General features: G+C 39.1%; 1 protein-coding gene across 2 annotated transcripts in view; it reads right to left on the bottom strand.

The window, feature by feature from the left end:
- Positions 1-688: 688 nt before the first annotated feature.
- LOC116862781 (UPF0577 protein KIAA1324-like) overlaps positions 689-18,859 on the bottom strand; it is a 61,017-nt gene continuing 42,846 nt past the window's right edge. For both annotated transcript variants that reach the window (XM_032850176.1, XM_032850177.1), the window contains 3 exons: positions 13,634-13,812; positions 12,463-12,628; positions 689-1,241 (listed from right to left, as the gene is read on the bottom strand). In XM_032850176.1, coding sequence (XP_032706067.1) covers positions 1,182-1,241; positions 12,463-12,628; positions 13,634-13,812 — 405 coding nt within the window. In that variant the 3' untranslated portion in view covers positions 689-1,181. The remainder of the gene's footprint in view (positions 1,242-12,462; positions 12,629-13,633; positions 13,813-18,859) is intronic.

The raw sequence follows: 18,859 nt of genomic DNA, 5'->3' as shown, positions 1-18,859 counted from the left end.
TATCACAATTACCTGGATCAATTTTGAGTAAGAACAACACGTATTTCCTAATTACTTATGGTACAACCACATTCTTATTATAAATACAATTAAATGCAGTTTCCCAAAATTGAGTTCCTTCCTTATTTACTCAAAAAGAAAAACTTCTATGGAAGTCATGATCCTCAATGTCTTAGCAGAAAAATAACCATGTAACTTTGATGCTTGATATAGGGCCAGTGTCCCACTGCCATTTTCTGTGAACCATGAAATTATCCTAATACCTTTGCACAGTTATGTGTCTTTATACACAAGCCATCCCACTTTCTTCTTCATGGTTTTGCATGTCATCTGATAAACAAGACTTCTCACTCATTTGAAATTATACTTCCAGCATTATATAAATGGTCTTAAACCATTTGATTTCCATAATACCATCAGCTTATTTGTTTTAATGGAAAGTCTGGCTTCTCTTTGCCTTTTTTTTTTTTAATATTCCTTCAAGTCTTTCAGTCAAGCCCTTCTTACCAGTTCCAACAAGGATGAAATTCCAAAGGCAAATATAAGTTTAGATAACCCAAACACATGTTTACATGTTTATTCTTCCTGAAAGGTTACTGCTTACTTAGGCTTCTGAAATCAAGAAAGACCCTATGGAAAAATGAAAAATTTATTGTCTTTGTTCACCATTTTTTAATAGAAAAGATGTTTTAAGGTCAGGAAAATAAATAATGGGAAAAAAACTATACCTTAAAATTTTTCAAATCTTCCCCCAAACTATAAACAAAGAAAAGACATAAATAGAATCACAATGCATATGCTCATATCTGCCCTCCAAAGCACACTTTTTATGTAGAAGTTATAAAGAATAAAAGTTACCCATTAATTATATGGCATGCATCAGCAGTGCGCTGGTGGGCTTAACCTCGGTTTTCAGTTATGTCTATTTACAGATTAATCTCTTCCTGAGTTGAGTTTCATCTTCCGTTGAGACCCAAGCCATTTGCTTTTGTATTTTTGGCAAAATACTTGAACATGTGATAAGGCAATCAAACGTTTCAACCTCCTTCCCTTTTCAGCGGCATGGCCCTCTGTGAGATCACCAACGTGCTGGATATGAAGACAGGATCTAAGCTACAGTCCTGTAGAACTAGAGATCAGGTTTCTGTGTTCATTAGTCTGAAGGCTACAGCACTGTCTTTTCATATATTCGGGGATCTTGAGGATTTCAGTTGAACAGATTCGAAATGGTCTTCTTTTTCCTATGAAGAAAAAAACATTGAAGCAAAATCAACTCATTCAAATTCCACTAAGATTTTAGGATCTTATGGGTCCAAAAGGAAAGTTCTGGAAATCATTTCAATCTACATACCTGCCCGTTGTGATTAGGATTTTACATTTAAAGGAGAGTGGCAGATATAAAACAGATAGCATCCTTACCCTGAAAGATGCTTTTGATGGCCAAGAAATAAGACAGACAATTCAAAAATAGAGGCAAACACATGATCTCAATAGATAACCAAAAAATACAGCTTCACAAAAAAATATTTTAGCGAAGAAACCACTGTGACCAGACCCTTCCTAAGGGGATATCTGACCTGGGTGCTGAAACAGATGACCTTGCCATATGAATTTTGGACAAGAGAACTGACAGAAACTATATATTCACAAGATGCATAGAATACATAGTAAGAAGGATAGCAGAAATAAATAAGGAGAACAGCAGTAAGACACAAGATCCTTTGGGTTTGTTGACATGTTTTAGGAAAATCTGTTGGGTATATACCTTCTAAAGATTAAAAACAAGTCATCTTAGATAATAAATCAAAAATTTAACTCAGATATATCATTGCTGACTTTTGTTGCATATTACATTCAAAACGCAGCCTGTTAAAATCAGTACTTCTTTAATGGGGAAAAAGAGAATTAAGAGATTTCTCTCAATGTTGCACTGTGAAAGTCAGGAAGAACTTTCTGGAGTCTGCTGGAATGGAGTGGGGGGACTATGCTTTCAAAGAGAATAACAATGAAGAGAACTAGGAGTATTTTAAAATAAAGGAAATAGGAGTGGGGCCAATCCTAGGTGCAAACCAATGTGTGTCTGAAGTAGAGAAGTGAAATGAGAAAATAAAAGTGAGTAAAGCCTGAGTACCTGTCAGAAAAAAATAAGGCAACTTTTGTGCTTTCTCTCATTTGAGTGGAGAAATCCAAGACTTCAGACAAGCTTTCGGGCTACAGGGAAAGGAGGATGTGAAAAACGTCATGTGAACACCACCATCTCACTTTCCCTTGCCTGCGCTGAGATAATGTGCCTGCAGGAGGGCAGACCTCACATCTCCTCCGTGCTCTCACTCACTCATTCTCTCGCTCTGAAGAAGTTTGCCTGGAGTCTCGTGTTGACCAGATGGCATTTTATTGAAATAACCGTTGATAATTCCAGTGTTTATTAAGCCCCAAGGCACTGCAGGAACAGGACTAAACTTGAGGACACAAACTGTCTGTCCTCAAGGAGCTTACATTGTATTGTGGGAAAGAGCATTAGGGTACCAGGAATAAACTAGAAAGGAAATCTGAGATTTTTATGATCTTTCCTTGAGAAGATTTGATTCAATATGTTCCAGAGGGGAGAAGGGGAAGAGGCCTGTTGGTGATCCTAAAGCTGTGATTTGAAAAAACACTGAAAACACTCTATAAAATCATGTTATTAGCATCCTAGGGCTTTAGATGTTGTGTCCTCTTTGTTCACATGGGGTTTTGCTCCTATTATTGAGAAGGTGGGATATACATGTACTTACACGTGTGTGTGTGTGTGTGTGTGTGTGTGTGTACTTAACACCACTAACTGAGGCTTATAGATGACAAGAACTGTATCTTACTCATTTTTAAAATTTCCAAAACATGGCTCCAGGCCTAGTACATGGTAGGCTGTTACTGCTTATGCAAATGTACTGAAATGCCACATTTCAGAAGGGAGAACACCGGATTGAAACTCAGGAGATGGGTTTTTAATTTCTACCTAACCTTCTCTTAGACAAAGAAGGGAACCTCTCTAGATATCAGTTTACTAAAGTATGACATAAAAATGCCATACAAATGATTTTTCTGAGTTCTAAATTCAAGAATTTATTTAAAAACCAACTTCCCCCAGAAGCTTCTCCTTCCCTGTCACAGCCTTATTGCACTCCCTTCTCTGTACTTTAAGGGACCCTGTGTAATGTTCTCATCACACTGGATAATGGTATGTGTCTGTGAATGATGTTCATGTGTCGTATACTAATAAACCAGATATTTCTGACATAAGAAACAGCATCTAATTTGACAAAGCACCAAACCCAGGCAGGATGTCTATCAGATAGTATCTCATGAGTGATGATGGGACGAACAAAAAAACAAAAAACAAAACAAAAAAAAAAACCCTGAAGACACATTTTTATAGTCGCTGAGAAAAGCCAAGAAAAGTAAACCCGTAAAAAAAATCTGACACATCCAGTGTATTGGGAGGAAAATACCAAATAAGATTTGACTTTAGGACAGGAATAAACATATATATAAGATAAGCCAGATCTTAAATGACATAACAGTTAAGAAATTTTACAACCATTTTCACTCCACAGAGCCAGGCACAACACATTTTTTAAATAGGAGACACAGTAAGACTTGTCTAATGATATTAGTAGCAGATTTAGTCATAGCTACATATTGGAAATAGCCCAAGTATTCATCAAGAGGAGAACGGTAAAAAATTTTGGCAAATCCATACAATAGAATACTAATCCTGAATAAAAAGGAATCTACCACCAATTAACACAGGGTAGATACATCTCAAAAATGTTTTTCTGAGTGAAAGGAAACTTACACAAAATACTCTATACTGTGTAATTACAGTTATATGAAGTTCTAAAACAGACAAAACAAATCTACTGTTTAAAAAAATCACTACAGCAGTTTCCTCTAGGGGGTGAAGATGAGGATCAGTTTCATGCAAAAGTACATGAGTCCTCTTCCAGGGATGAGGTTAATATTCTATTTTTTGATAGGATTTGGGGTGACACAAGAATATGCACTTCCCAAGGGTTCATCAGATTGCATACTTGTTATGTGGGCATTTCACTCTATGTGAACATTATCCCTTAGAAAAAACTGAAAATATTGAATTCTCTCATCAATTATACGTATCCTGCAGTGTTTAGTTGTGAAATGTATTGAATCCCGCAGTTTACTTTGAAATGCATCAAAAAAAATTTATTGGTAAATGAATAGAGAGATAGAGATTTAGAAAGATAGGTAATAAATCAAATAGAGTAAAATTTAGGTGGTGGGTATGTGGCTGTACCGTGGCACAGTTCTTTCAGTTTTTCCATAGCATTTTAAATTTTCATTGAAATGATTTTTTAAATTATTATGGCAATTAAAATTGCTATTCAGAACAAAAAGAGGTGTACTCAACCTTCTCAGGAAGAAAAACTTTATCCTCCACCATGCTTCCTGTGACTGTTTTCAGGAATCTTTCAAGCTTTCAATTTTATGGTTATAAAATAACAATGAAGGAGGTACTGCAAGAGGAGGAAACACTTTATAGTTTATTAATACTTGTAATTCCTGGGGAGCCTGGGTGGCTCAGCTGGTTAAGCGTCTGCCTTCCGCTCAGGCCATGATCCCAGGGTTCTGGGTTCGAGTCCCACATCGGGCTCCTTGCTTGGTGGGAAGCCTGCTTCTCCTTCTCCACCTCCCTCTGCCCCTCCCCTTCCCCTGCTTGTGCTCTCTCTGGCTCTCTGTCAAATAAATAAAGATAATCACTTTTCCTCAAAATCTTTCCTGGGGCCTGAATGCTTCCTCCATTACAAGACAATGCCCTCACAAAGAGGGAATCACAAGATCAAATCAGGCAAGAGAGGTCTAAGTATACTGACGATGGGAGATCATTCTCCATGGGTCTCTCGTGTTTCTGCAAGTCTTCTGAGGAAGACATTAATTGCCCTTCATGATACACAATCTTCTCAAAGCTGTTGATATTTTACAAAAAGCCTTGGAAGAACACAAGAAAAGTTTGCTTGCAGCCCTGATATTGTCTCCCCCTGCAGAGCCAATGGCAGACATGCTTCCTGACTGTTAGAAAAGATTCAGATTCCCCAAGCTAAGCGCTCATTTCTGCAACATAACACACTGTGTATCACCTAGGCCACCTCACTCTGTGGGAGATGGGGCCTGAGGAAACAAAATAAGCATTCATGTTGGCCACTGCTACTGCTATGAATAATAGACTTGTTTTATTTCTGACCCAGGAGACTCCTTTCTTCAAAATGTCCATAAAAGTATGCAGGCTGATTTGTTGGCTAGCAAATATAGTGCAATTTCATAACCATTGTAGTTCCTCGCTGTTTTGCTGATGAGGATGGAAAATTGACAGGTGTCTTTTTAGTAGAATAAGTATGACAGCCTCACACATTGTTTAGTAAGATTTGAGCAAAGTCCATGAGACTTAGCAACGAACATGGTGACCAAACTGTTTGATCAACAAGGCAATTAAAGTTCTCCATTTCACTGCCTGGAAGGAACCGGGGAGGTGGTTGTAGGCTGAATGCTGGGAAGTGGTTCCAAGAGTTCATGGTTCGGCTGCCTGAACGGTAGCCTGGATGCTGTTAATCCTCCACTGGGGACTTCCTCACCAATCAGGCCATCAATTGCAGGTGTGCTCCTTGGGAACAAGTAGTACTAAAATACACCCTGATGGGAAAAGGTTTCACCCCCTTTCACAAGAGGTTACAGAGACATGCACCAACAATGACCCTTAAAGAAAAAACAGAAACCACTTACGGCCAGAAACTAGGTGAACTGTTATATTTTGGCAGATTCTCTTTGGAGATGATGTGGCAGGAGTCAATGATTATTAAGAATGGCAAGAGCTGGGCCATCCTTGTGCTAAACACCTCTTGTGCTCTATCATGCCAACTTTGGATGTGTTCAAAGAGGACAGTAAAAGGTCTCAGAGATTTTGTAGTTGGTCCCCATGGCAGTAACAGAGCTTTGGCCTTCTTTAGCAGATTTCCCTGAAAATCAGTAGAAAATCCCCACAGGAAGTCTAGGGAGGGACTGACAAGCAATGGGGCTCTTAGTACCCCAGATTGGGTTACTATGTGGAAGGTCACTGGAGAATGAGAAACTGACCCAAAGGAATCTTAATAAGTTAATATGATCAGCCCCACCCTAGAAGCTTCCCCTATCCTTTATTTTAAAACAAGGCAATAATTTAGATTTATGAAAATGGAACAAGAAATAAGGTAGATTCCCTTATTTTAAAAAAGGCTCCAATATGCAAGTCAGGCCTAAATCAATAAAAGACAAAACACTTCCAGTGTCAGTCTGAAATCAATCCGGCTGGGACTGGGACAAGAAGAAGTCCTAACACTGAAATAGATGATGTCAGGAATGATAACCTTGCCACGCAACATAGGATTTTAGGTGGACCAAAACACTGGAAGTTTGCTTGAGCAGCGTTGCTGAAAAACAAAAGAAAATGCTTTTGCTTGCTATTGTCACAGAAACTGTCTTTCTCTCTGCACCCTTAACCTCTTCCTCCTCGTCTCTCTTGACCTTGGCTGCTTTATGGAGAAAGATGATTAGTTTTTCTGACACCAAGAGGGACTGAAGGCCAGGCACAACCATCTACATCAGTTAGGGAGCCTTGAGGAGGGGAAGGATTCAAACATTTACGACCATCCTACCAGAACCTGTGACAGGAGAGGAACATGTGAATTCCATTAATGGGGGTTAAGAAGGTTCTCATCAGGGGAGCTAAGATAATGGGACCTTGTGTGATGAGTTCTGCAGGACTATCCAAGAAGCTACTGTTGTTGCTTCTACATCCAGAAATCTAGAAGGAATTGATGGTACATGCATACACATCCTCCTCTCCTAAGTACCAGCAGTGATTCCCCTGGTCAAGAGCAGTCCCATGGAAAGGAGAGATAGCAGGGCATTGCAAGGGCTCCTAATTCCTCCGCCATTTGCAACAAATGTCTGTGTCAGGATTACACACAAGTGTCTCTACTTGCCAGTGCCGAAATATGTCATGACATAAATGATACAATGTCAGTATCAAGTCAAAAGTCTCAGTCTCAACAGCATTGCCTCTTTTTGTCAGACTTCTGCCAACAAAGGTGGCTGATAACACCCCCCACCACCACCAAAAATCAGGAAACTGCTATGTAAGTAAAGTTTCTTGAGACGATGTGACCAGATTTGCAATGCTAACTCTATTGGCTAGTCATGCAGGAACAGTCCAGCACTTATTTAGACGCTCTGCTACTGGAGACAGCATGGACTCACTTGAACAGGCTACCTGGTCTTCAGCAAGCTGAATCATGCTCTCCACCTTTGTGGCCTCACAGCCCTAACGACCAATTTGGGACAGAATTCTCAGTGATTGCTGATTCTGACAAAGACTTCAGCAATGGAAAGGAGCCTGCCCCAGAGGCATCTTTGGGGATTTTAGATTCATTACCTTGATATGGCTACCAGGTATAGCCCTTCTGAAAAGCAGCTATGAGCTTATAACTGAGTTTTTGTCAAAACTGAAAGCCATTCCTGTGCACATCTTGTGAGTCTATAGCCCGATGGTCACACTGACGGTGGGTCAGCAAGGTGGCAAAGACCTAATAAGTCTCACTTATCAAATATAAGTGGTATATTCAAGAATATGGCTGGTCCTGCCCAGCAGCATCTCAATCTCACATGAAAAACTGGCAGCATACCCCTTTGGGGCAACTCTGTCTCTTACTCTACCTCCAAAAATGAACCCACTGGCTCTAGTCCTTGGTTTATCTACGTTCTACCTTATGTCTGGGCCTGATTCACTGATGGTTTGCAAAAGTGGAAACCCAGTGGGTGTCCACCAGCAGCTATAGCTGTCCTATCTCAGCACCAAGTATACATAACTGAAAACCTACAAAATTGTTTGGTCTAGTGGGCTGAACCCACAGCCATTCTCATAGCTGTGGCCAGTACTTATCTTGATAAATCTTATTAGATCACCACTAACTCTTGAGCTATCACCAAGCGTCAATACACTATTTGGTCTGCCACTTGGAAAACTATAGACTTAACACATCAAATTTACTCCTCTCTGTGCAAACAAATTCCAGAAACAAATCTCAGCTGATCAAATCATCTGGGTCACTCATGTAGATACTTGCATTAAGGACTCGTGATCTGAAAAGATCAAAGAGAATTAAGCACACAATAGAGATTGCATAGGACAGACTGCCACAATGCTGCATGGACCCATCATTCTGCCTGCCATAGCAATGAATCTGCCATCCCACACTGGGCATAAAGTAAAGGACTCTTTTGCAGATGCAGAGTTTACCAAGCATGCAAGACTCAGCATTCAGGCCCAGAACTGACAAGTTTTTCCATAGCAAAGTGATGGTCACACCTCTGATCACTTCTTTGGGGTATCAGTTGCGCCTTACCTCTTTTGACACCTGTTCACATTATGGGGTTGCTGTTCCAGTCAGATCTGCTAACTCGAGCCACACCATTATGGCCCTTGAAAAAAACCTTTTTAGTGTTTGTGACTTTAAGGATTGTTTTCAGTCTAACAATGGTGCCCTTTATATCACAAAAGTTACCTGAAAATGGGCTGACCATAGAGGTGTTCAATGGATCTTCACACCTCATACTGTTGAAAGGTATCATTGAGCACAACCAGGGCCTTTTCAAAATTGAATCAAAAACATTTCTGACTCTATCTCCCCGCTACTTCCTCCTGGTCCACATAGTTAATAAGGTCGTTCAGTTACTAAACATGCTTGTCCCCAGAAAGGGATCATCTCCTCTTGGCTGTGTCATGTATAATTATCGGTAAAATGGTTAAGGTTATATGCACCTATATAAGGTTATATACATTTATTTAAAACCCAGGATTCTACCCTGTCCACTCATGGACATGAGGTGTCCTTTTTACTTAAGCAACCCCTAGAATGTCAGGTGGTAGCTCTGCCAGAAGGTAGTCTAGGAGATTCAAATACAATCCTAATGTAGCCACCTATATTGTTTTATTGAAATGTCATGATTCTAGATCAAAAGGATAACAACCACTTGGTTGACTATACAGCTCATCAAGACCTCCTACCATAGCCCATACAAAGGTAGAAGACCTATTTTGTCTCCATCATAAGTTTTTTTAAATGCCTTTGTCCCTCTTGCACTTGAATGTTCTGGAGCAGAGGTCTAGGTTCCAATAAGGGATAAGGAGAAATAAGATGAAGTTTTAGCTAAAATGGGGAAAACTTATTTTTGGCAGTGGAAGAAGATCAACAATGCAGTCTGATAATGAGGTTCCTAGAGGGCAGATACCTTAGACCCTGAGAGGTATGAAGGATGGAGGGATATTAATGATAATTTGTTTTTCAGAGTCTCCCTGTCACCTTCTATGAAGGATAGTGCATTAGTGTTCCTTTCTCAAACTGCTGCAAGTACTTTAAACTTAGTCAAAGACTAGGTCCACCATACCCATCAGATAGAAGTCCCTTTAAACTTACTGAGAAATCTATAAGAAACAGCAGGAAATGACCCCACCTTCTGCCCCGAATAACAACATCAACACCAACATTCCCATTGCCTCTGCTCAGTCCTTCCATGGAGTGAACAAGCACCACCCAGTTTCCAGCATAGACCAACAAGAGAAGTTGGACTGACAGTCCTTAAGCAGCCTCTCAAAAACAAAGAAGAGACACAAGTATGTGAAGTGAATTGGGAACCCTAAGGTTTATGAGTCAGCAAGGGGGCTGCAGGCACCATCAGACTGTATTGCCTAACTAATGCAGGTCCCACTTGGTGTTTCCAACAACCGTAAGACTTTCTTTCCAAAGGCACCCTGTGCACCTTCAGGACTGTACTTCTTATGTAGAAGCCAGTCATTAACTTGTACCCTACGAGGGGTCATAAGTGGTCATAATTCAACTATTCATGAAAATAGCCCCAACATATCATCAACATTTAGACAACTGCAAGGATTTTCAAAATGAGACTACTGTTGGTTATTCAGAGATCTCTGAAGGGGTAACTGGTGTTATTCCTATTCATCCTATAGGCAGTTATTTAATCAGAAAAGATGGTAAAAAAATTGTCTCTGAGTTAGCTAGAATATGACATGCCACCACCTCAGCCTCTGATGACATTTAGGTCAACATCAACTCATGGTTCAAACATTATTATGGACGATGTAATTGCCCTCAACTTTACCCTTAAGGGTCAAGAGGAAGTCTGTGCAGTCACTCATCTCTTTTGGGTATCTGGAATGCCATCATCCTGTTCACTAAGTTCCCGTACCATGGCCATGTATACAAAAGTGGGAGATATGTTGGGTTCTGCAAATTTTTGAAAATACCTTTGACCCTCTTCCACATGAATCTTACAGAGGAAAGATCTCAGTGCCAATGCAAAGGTCTCAGGCTGAGTAGAAAGGTCAATACTGGGACTTAAAGCTGCCTAGCTTTCTAAGGTGGACCCTCATGGTTTATGGGATTTATTCAGCTAGTTGGATCTGGGAGCCTGGGGCTATATTTGAAGTCAATAATTCAGGTTCATCTCATCTTGCTGTTTGGTGTCCTAATGGTAGTAGCTTTATTTAAATGATGTATGCAGTAAATTGGCCAGATTTGAGCCCAGCCTCAGTCAAACAGATTAAACAGAATGGTGGATAGCATGCTGTACTGACGGGAAAATTTACCAGGAGCCAAGATGGTGTAGAAATAAGGTTTGGATATGTTGGGGAGATAATTCTCCATGGTTCTTCGCATTTCTGTAGATCTTATGAGCAGGACAGTGATTTCCCTCTGTTTAAGACCATCTTTTTAAGGATCTTTGTATAAAAAGCAGCCTTAGAAGCTCAAGGAATTATATTTTTCCAGAGCATCTGGCAGGAAATGGAGTCTCCCTCTGAAGCAATGAACACACACACTGTCTAGTATAGTAACAGTAATATCTCTCTTTGCAGAAAAGGACTGGCATGATTACTGCCTGTTCAAAAAAAGTCGGGTTCCCAAAGCCTAGAGTTCCTTTCCTGTAATGCAAGCCACTGTGTGTGTGTGTCATCTGTTCCTGTTCACAGAGCCCCGAGCAAAGTGGGGTTTGGGGAACTGGTACGAATGCTAATACCCTGGCTAGTGTGTCCACTGGGAGCATTGAGTGCTTTTTCTCTGACCAGGAGTCTTGTGCCTCCTAAATTGTCCATGAAAGAGTGGCAGGCTCATTTGTTACCTTGCAAGTTGGGTGAAATCTTCAGTTCTTAACACTAGCTATACATTTGTTATTCCGTAGCAAAAACCTCCTTCCTAAAGTACGACAGTGAAAACTAACAAAGTTAAATCACCATTAGAAGGGGAATATGGCTTATTCATTTTGTTTTAAATCATCCTTTATAATATATTTATGTGCTTAAATTAGGAGAGTAAAAGGAAATAGTGACTGAAACATTCTCAATAAATGTAATCTTTTGTTACCTGTCCTGCCTGCTGAAAATCATTTGAAACACATCTTTTCTTCTGTTTCATTCTATTTTTAAAGCTACGTGTAGGTACACTGGTAATTTCTCATCTTTTAAGTCAATGGTAAAGAATGTCAACAAAATATGTTTACAAATAATATTTTAGGCTTAGTGTTAATCTGTTTGGATACTGTAATCATTTCAAAGCTGACAAACATGATGGCATCTGATAAGGTACCTTTAATACCTCAACAGTTTATATAATTTTACTTTTTCTATGTGAAAAAAACATGTTACAAAATAAAATACAAAATAAAACAAACAAACAAAAAGAATGAGTGGATAAGATCTTTTTTAACCTAAAATTTTTAATATTAGAAAACAACACATTATCTTTGTGAAAATTCAAATATCATAAAAATGTACCACTTCAAAAACTAAAGACTCCCATTGGTTCAAGCCTCCCCCAAAGCAGCCATTGTTTATAGTCTGCTTTGCAAAGACTAACATAAATTGATCTTTAATAGATATTAATAGTCTTTGTGTTGTTTTTATTTCTTTTGGACCTATGGACATACATATGTCCATTTCTACTAGTTGCCTAGTCACACAGGACTCCATCATTTTGCTACGTGGAAATTTCTTATCAACTCCTTTTTCATGGTGTATAAGGTTGTTTTGACTCTGTTAACAGGGAGGGGGAACAATGCTGCAGTGAATAATCTTAAATGTATATCCTTGTGTAATTTCTTTTTTTTATTATTAACATATAATGTATTATTTGTTTCAGGGGTACAGGTCTGTGATTCATCAGTATTACACAATACACAGTGCTCACTCCCCAATATCCTTGTGTACTTCTAAGAATATTTCTGTTGGATACGTATCCATGGAGAGAAAGACTTAATGACAGGGTTGTATGAAAGTTACTCTTAGGTTACGATGGCCCTTTGTTAGTAAATGAACAGTAATACAGGTTAAAATTTTGCTCTCACCTTTGTTGCCAAGGATTTAAGTTTTCCCAGTAGTGACTGTTTATTGGAATAGACAACTTCTTCCTCATTGTCTTCTCCTTCCATGATAGCACAACTGTCTGCCGCTGGGAGTTCACATTCTTTTGAGTTAGTTGTCATCACCAATTTGGAATATTTGTACTCCAGTCTAAGTGATAGTAAACAAATAAAGTGGCTGTTTAATATAAATTAATACCAATTTAGGTGGTCATACACCACCTTGTTAAATGCTCTTGTGGTAAAGTTACTCTACTAAGCAATGTCTCTACTTATAGCCAAAGCACTATGAGCTCCCATTTATCTACCATCGACACACAAATCTCTTCCAGGATTTCAGAGAATCATGGCAGTATAGTTAGCTCTATCAATTATTGTACATTGATTAAATTCTTCAATTATGAAGAACTTTTTAAAAACGAAGAGAAACCGTGAAGTCTGAATGCGTTTTCTTAATATATCAATATTTGGAAGCTTGGGCACTATATGATTTTTCAAAGTTTAGTTCATAAGAATAAGAATACCACTGAGGTCAGTGATCTGGTCTTTCTTGTTTCTGTACATACCTCATTCCTTTCAATTCACCACCTTGGATATTATAATGGCCTTGTGATACGACAATACAGAACTTTCAGAGCCCCGCTGATATATAATCATTTTAGAAGAGTCAAATCTCATAACAGATCAATATATATTCAGGAAATAGGCTCAATATTCAACCCTAGATTCCTGAAGTTCTGGAGTAAATACAGATTGCATTTGCCTACATACTTAGTTGTCTCACAAGAAACTGAAAAAGAAACATCAGGGCAAGAAGACACAACATTGTCATGAAAAGAAAAATACAGGCAGAGAGAAAACCTGACCTCTCATCTCAGCTCTGCTCCCATTTACTTGAATAACCCAGAGCCTCCATTTTTCTCTATTTTGTAACAAATAGGTCTAATCCAATCACCTCTAATGTTCTATCATCTATTAGCAGAATAATGATCATTCCTGTTCCCTTTCTTAAAGGTCTTTCCTGTAACTCCTTCATAGGAGCAGTTTCTTATCTTTCTGAGAAAAACTATTGGATGTAACAACAATTAGGTCTAACATTTTCACAACAAAAGAGATCCTTCAGTTCTTACATGGTCACTCCAATGAAGTTACTTACTTCTGATTCTTTTTCCAGAAGTAGCAAGTTAGAGCCACCAGCAAAACCGCGGTGAATGCTCCCACACCTGCTCCCACTTTCAGCCAGAAGTCAACTGTTTCGCAGGTTGACAACTTTTTCTCAGGCAAAGAAACTCCTTTAATGCACCATTTAGGTTCATTCCATACATACAAGGTTTCCTTTAAAAACACACACACACATAGATGACATGTGAAATGAGATTCAGAAGGAGAAGGGTTCTGCCCCTTATTCATAGTACACATAGAGGATTTCTTGGCATGCATCTAACAGAAGAAGCTCCAGAAAGAGAAGAAAGAGATAGAGAAGAGAATGAAAAAGGGAATAACAAACAAAAACACAACAAAACCAAATAAAAAACATGAATTGCTAGATCACGAGGCTTGGTCCATCTGAGGAGGTTGAATAAAAAGGTATGTCTGGACGTACCATTTGAGCTTGTTTGCTCAAATTTCTTATGATCCCTGACTTTTTTTTTTTTTAAGATTTTATTTATTTATTTGACAGAGAGAGTAAGAGAGCACAAGCAGGGCGAGCAGTGGGGAGAAAAAGAGGTAGAAGCAGACTCTTTGCCAAGCAGGGAGCCTGATGTGGGGCTCAATCCCAGGACCTTTAGGATCATGACCAAAGCCAAAGGCAGACGCCCAACCATCTGAGCCACTCAGGTGCCCGATTCCTGACTTCTTAGTCATGTTTTTAATTGAAAGCTTAGGTTGTTTAATATAGTTAAGGGGAATAGGTATCACCCACCCATGCTGTAGGTCCATTTCCCCCACCAAGCATCTCCCCTGAGAAGAAGAGCAAACTCTGGACCCAGGACACACAGGCACACCATGATGAGCAGGCTTGGGTAAGAGGCAGGGGGGCAGGCACATAGACTGCACCCTTATTTTCCCCACATTATTCTGGGTCATTACTGCCCACAGTAGGTCCTTATTTTTATCCTCCCAAACCAGATGATTCAGTGTTGTTAGAACAATGTTTTTCCGAACTGCAAGTTGCAACTAAATAGGGAATAATAAAATCAATATACTGAATATTAATGATTTTTTAAAGAATTTATTTATTCGATGGAAAGAGAGAGCTCACAAGTAGGCAGAAAGGCAGGCAGAGAGAGGGGGGTAGGGAAGCCAGCTCCCCGCTGAGCAGAGAGCCCAGGACCCTGAGATCATGACCTGAGCCGAAGGCAGAGGCTTAACCCACTGAGCCATCCAGGTGCCCCAATTTTAATGATTTTTTTTTCAGATAAATAAATCAAATAACACTAACCAGAAACAAAAATTAAAGGACTGGTGGTGGCTGGGTGGCTCAGTGGGTTGGGGCCTCTGCCTTTGGCACGGGTCGTGGTCCCGGAGTCCTGGGATCGAGCCCCGTGTTGGTCTCTCTGCTCGACGGGGAGCCTGCTTCCTCCTCTCTCTCTGCCTGCCTCTCTGACTACTTGTGATCTCTGTCTGTCAAATAAATAAATAAAATCTTTAAAAATTAAAAAAAAAATTAAAGGACGGTGCATGCTTTTATAGTTCAACAAATATAATGACCAGTAGTAATTTTTGTGATGATTATATCCAGGGACATTAAAGGACATGGAAGACTCAATTTTTTGATCATTGTATCTAATTAAATTTTCTAGTGTCTGATGGTCACTTTAATAATATCCTAACAGGGGTTGCCTGTGTGGCTCAAGTCAGTTAAGCATCTGCTTTGGCTCCGTTATGATCCTGGGGTCCTGGGATTGAGTCCTGCGTTGGGCTACTTGATCAGCTGGGAGACTGCTTCTCCCTCTCCCTCTGCCTGCCTCTCCCCCTGCTTGTGCTTGCTCTCTTTCTGTCAAATAAATAAATAAAATGTTTAAAATAATAATAATAATGATATCCTAACAAAAGAATAACACCCTAATGTGTAATTTTCCTGTACAAGCACACATATTTCTATAATTAAACATGAAGTACAGGAGAATAGTATTTACTTTAAGGAAAAGTTTCAACCAAGTTTTGGATAAGAATTCTCAGGTTTTTTAGAAAAGTCATTAGTAATTAAAATTTTTTTACTGCATGACAACTCTAACATTTTCATTAAATTTAATGTAAAAAACACTTTTAAAATGGGTCACATTATTTTTATAAGAATGAGATGAGAATTGAGGGGCATGTTCAAATACAAATGCTACATCTCTAAGTGTAAACAAGGACAACAGAGAGAAAAACGTTAACTCTAGTCAGCACATGTTGGCTTCATGTGAAGCGCATTCTAACAAAAAAAAAGACCCTGCAGGGGCACCTGGGTGGCTCAGTCTGTTAAGCGTCTGTCTGTCTTCGGCTCAAGTCCTGATCCCAGATTCCTGGGATCGAGCCCAGCACCCTGCTCAGCAGGAAGCCTGCTTCTCCTTCTCCCAGTTCCCCTGCCTGTATTCCCTCTCTTGCTGTTTCTCCCTCTGTCAAGTAAATAAATAAAATCTTAAAAAAAAAAAAAAGACTGTGCAATACATTACATAGTTTTATCAAGTGTGCAATAGCGGTAAAATTGGCAAAGCTCTAATGTCTAATGGCAGTCATAAACAAAATGTTAAAACTTTGGATTAAAAAGGTACTTGTAAACTCAGAGTACTTAACTTTTCCATAAGCTCCCAAATTGTTCAGGGAAAAAAAAAAGAGCAAGCTATTGACCAAATTTCTCAGTCATTCCCTAATTATTAATTAGAATGCCTTATTGCTTCATCCAGTCGCACGTCATTAGCAAAGGAGAAAATGGCTGACTCTGCAGCTGAAAATTGTCTTCTTCCAGCATGCTGGGATATTTTGCAAACAGGGTGAGATAAACTTGATGATAAACTTAAAAATATCCCTCTCAGTGATAACACAGTATCTCTTCAAATCTGCATGACTGGGTGACATTTAGAAGTAATGCTTACTACACACACTGAGAACCTGGTATAGATTTCTAAGTTCCAAGTTGATAAGAACACTTTCCCCACAAGTTGTGCCACTCTCTTAGTTTACAAACCTCTCTGTGGAGGACTTGTTGTAATGTGTAAACTTAACTTCATACACACCTGGATTAGATACATTTACAGAATTGGGAAAATATACTCTTAGTCAAGACAGAGAGAAAACCTGTATAGAGTATAGAGCAGGAAACACAGGGAAATTGTTAAAAAATTAAATAATACACATTAGCGATATTTTGCAATCACTGTATTTTTCTCTCCCATGAGGCTTCGGGCATCCAAAAAAAATCTACCCTTGTTCCTGAACCTACTGCAGTCCCCCCCTTATCTGCAGTTTGACTTTCTGTGGGTTCAGGTAGGAAGCACATGATCTTTCTGATTTATCATCAGAAAGTCCACAGCAGCCTCATGCTCTGTCACGTGCCTACATCACTGCCCTCACTGGATCTCATCGCACAGCATTTCACCATCTCACGTCATCATGAGGGTGAGCGCAGGACAAGAAGATATTTTGAGAGAAAGAGCACATTCACATAACTTTTATTACTGTATATTGTTATAATTGTTCTCTTTTATTATCAGTTGTTTATCTCTTACTGTGCCTGATTTAGACATTAAACTTCATCCTAGGTACGTGTATACGTACGTAAAAGGAAAAACAAAGTATACGTAGTCCTCGGGACTATCTGTGGTTTCAGGCATTCATTCACTGGGCGTCTTGGCACATATCCCCCAGGGGAAAAGGGGGGAGGGTCTACTGTGATGGAAAACAGTGAAAGCTGTCATTTGTGCAACATAAAACTCACTAAACAGCAGACTTTTGGGGGCACCTGGGTAGCTCAGTGGGTTAAAGCCTCTGCCTTCAGCTCAAGTCATGATCTCAGGGTCCTGGGATCGAGCCTCACATCGGGCTCCCTGCTGGGCAGGGATCCTGCTTCGCCCCCACCCCCTGCCTGCCTCTCTGCCTACTTGTGATCTTTGTCTGTCAAATAATTAAATAAAAATCTTTAAAAAAAATAAAAAAATAAAAAAAATTTAAAAAGAGCAGACTTTTTGAAATCTTTTATTCAGAGGCTGGACATAAACACTCACTTACCGGGTCGTACCCATTTGTTTTGCTGTTGCGACTGAGCACACTAAGCAAGGTACATGAGCTTCGGAATAACATTTCTATTTTTCTAACTGAAGCCTGATCTCATTTGGCAAATATTTTCAAAATCCATATCTAAGTATAACAGAAATGTTGACTTACTTATTTCTCAAGATAAATTTAGAACTATAGGAGGGAAATTATGTATTTCAATATGACAAACACAGCAAAGTGTTCCTAAAGATATCTTGAAGGCAAAAGCAAATATTTAAAAAGAATCACCTTCTAACTATCTGTTCCAAACATTCTTAAAACATGCTGAACAGAATTTTGGCAATAAAGAGAGTTAAATTAAAGAGATTATTGCAACCCCGTGGTCTTAATGTTCTTATCATTGCTTTCCAGAAGAGAAATGGTGAATATTAGAGAATGTTTACATAAAAGATCACCTGACTTTTCAAAGCCCTTGAGTTAAAATGATGGTCAAAGAAGGGAATGCATCCGTTTCTCATTTATTCCTTAAAAAATGATAAGGGTATCATCATTTTAGAGAAACGATCAAGAAGACTTTCCACTGTGAGACATAAAATGTGTATCATTAGTATTATGAGGACTAAAAAGAAACCATTTTTTGGTAAGCCAAGATTTTTCATCCTTGATCCACTAAGAATGTTAACAAGAAACTGGCTCATCTGTGCACAAGATGCACACTTGATGAATGAAATAAAACATTCCTAATTTTTCTTTACTTGTTGTAGATTGGGAACCTTTCCTGTTTTATATTCAATTATTTCATGACAACACATTTTATATTACATTTATGCTTAGACTTTATTATCAAATACAAAAATAAGTATTGTTCCAGGAAATTTCACTTCATTTTTAGGCATATTGCTATGTGTCTGAGTTGGAGTCTGTGTATTAGCTTTTCTGTGCAATGTATTTCTTACTATGGGTTCAATGTCATTAAAGTTTGAAAAATCCCTATGTAAAGCTTGAAAAATCCCTATGTAGAGAACGGCTCTCTGTGTTTTTCCCCCAGACGTAAAGGCTACTGCTAATACTCTGAATGCAGGAGATGAGGTAGGGCATTCTGACTTCTTCTTGTACTCCTGCCCTCTGACCTGCCAATAATATGCTCCTCCAGACTTTCCTGGAAAGAACAGCAGTCCCT

The sequence above is a fragment of the Lontra canadensis genome, unplaced genomic scaffold (genome assembly GCF_010015895.1).
Source record: "Lontra canadensis isolate GAN:19392208 unplaced genomic scaffold, GSC_riverotter_1.0 scaffold324, whole genome shotgun sequence".
In the NCBI taxonomy this organism is placed as follows: domain Eukaryota; kingdom Metazoa; phylum Chordata; class Mammalia; order Carnivora; family Mustelidae; genus Lontra; species Lontra canadensis.
Note: the sequence above shows the minus strand (reverse complement) of the source record. Positions and strands in the feature narration are given on the sequence as shown.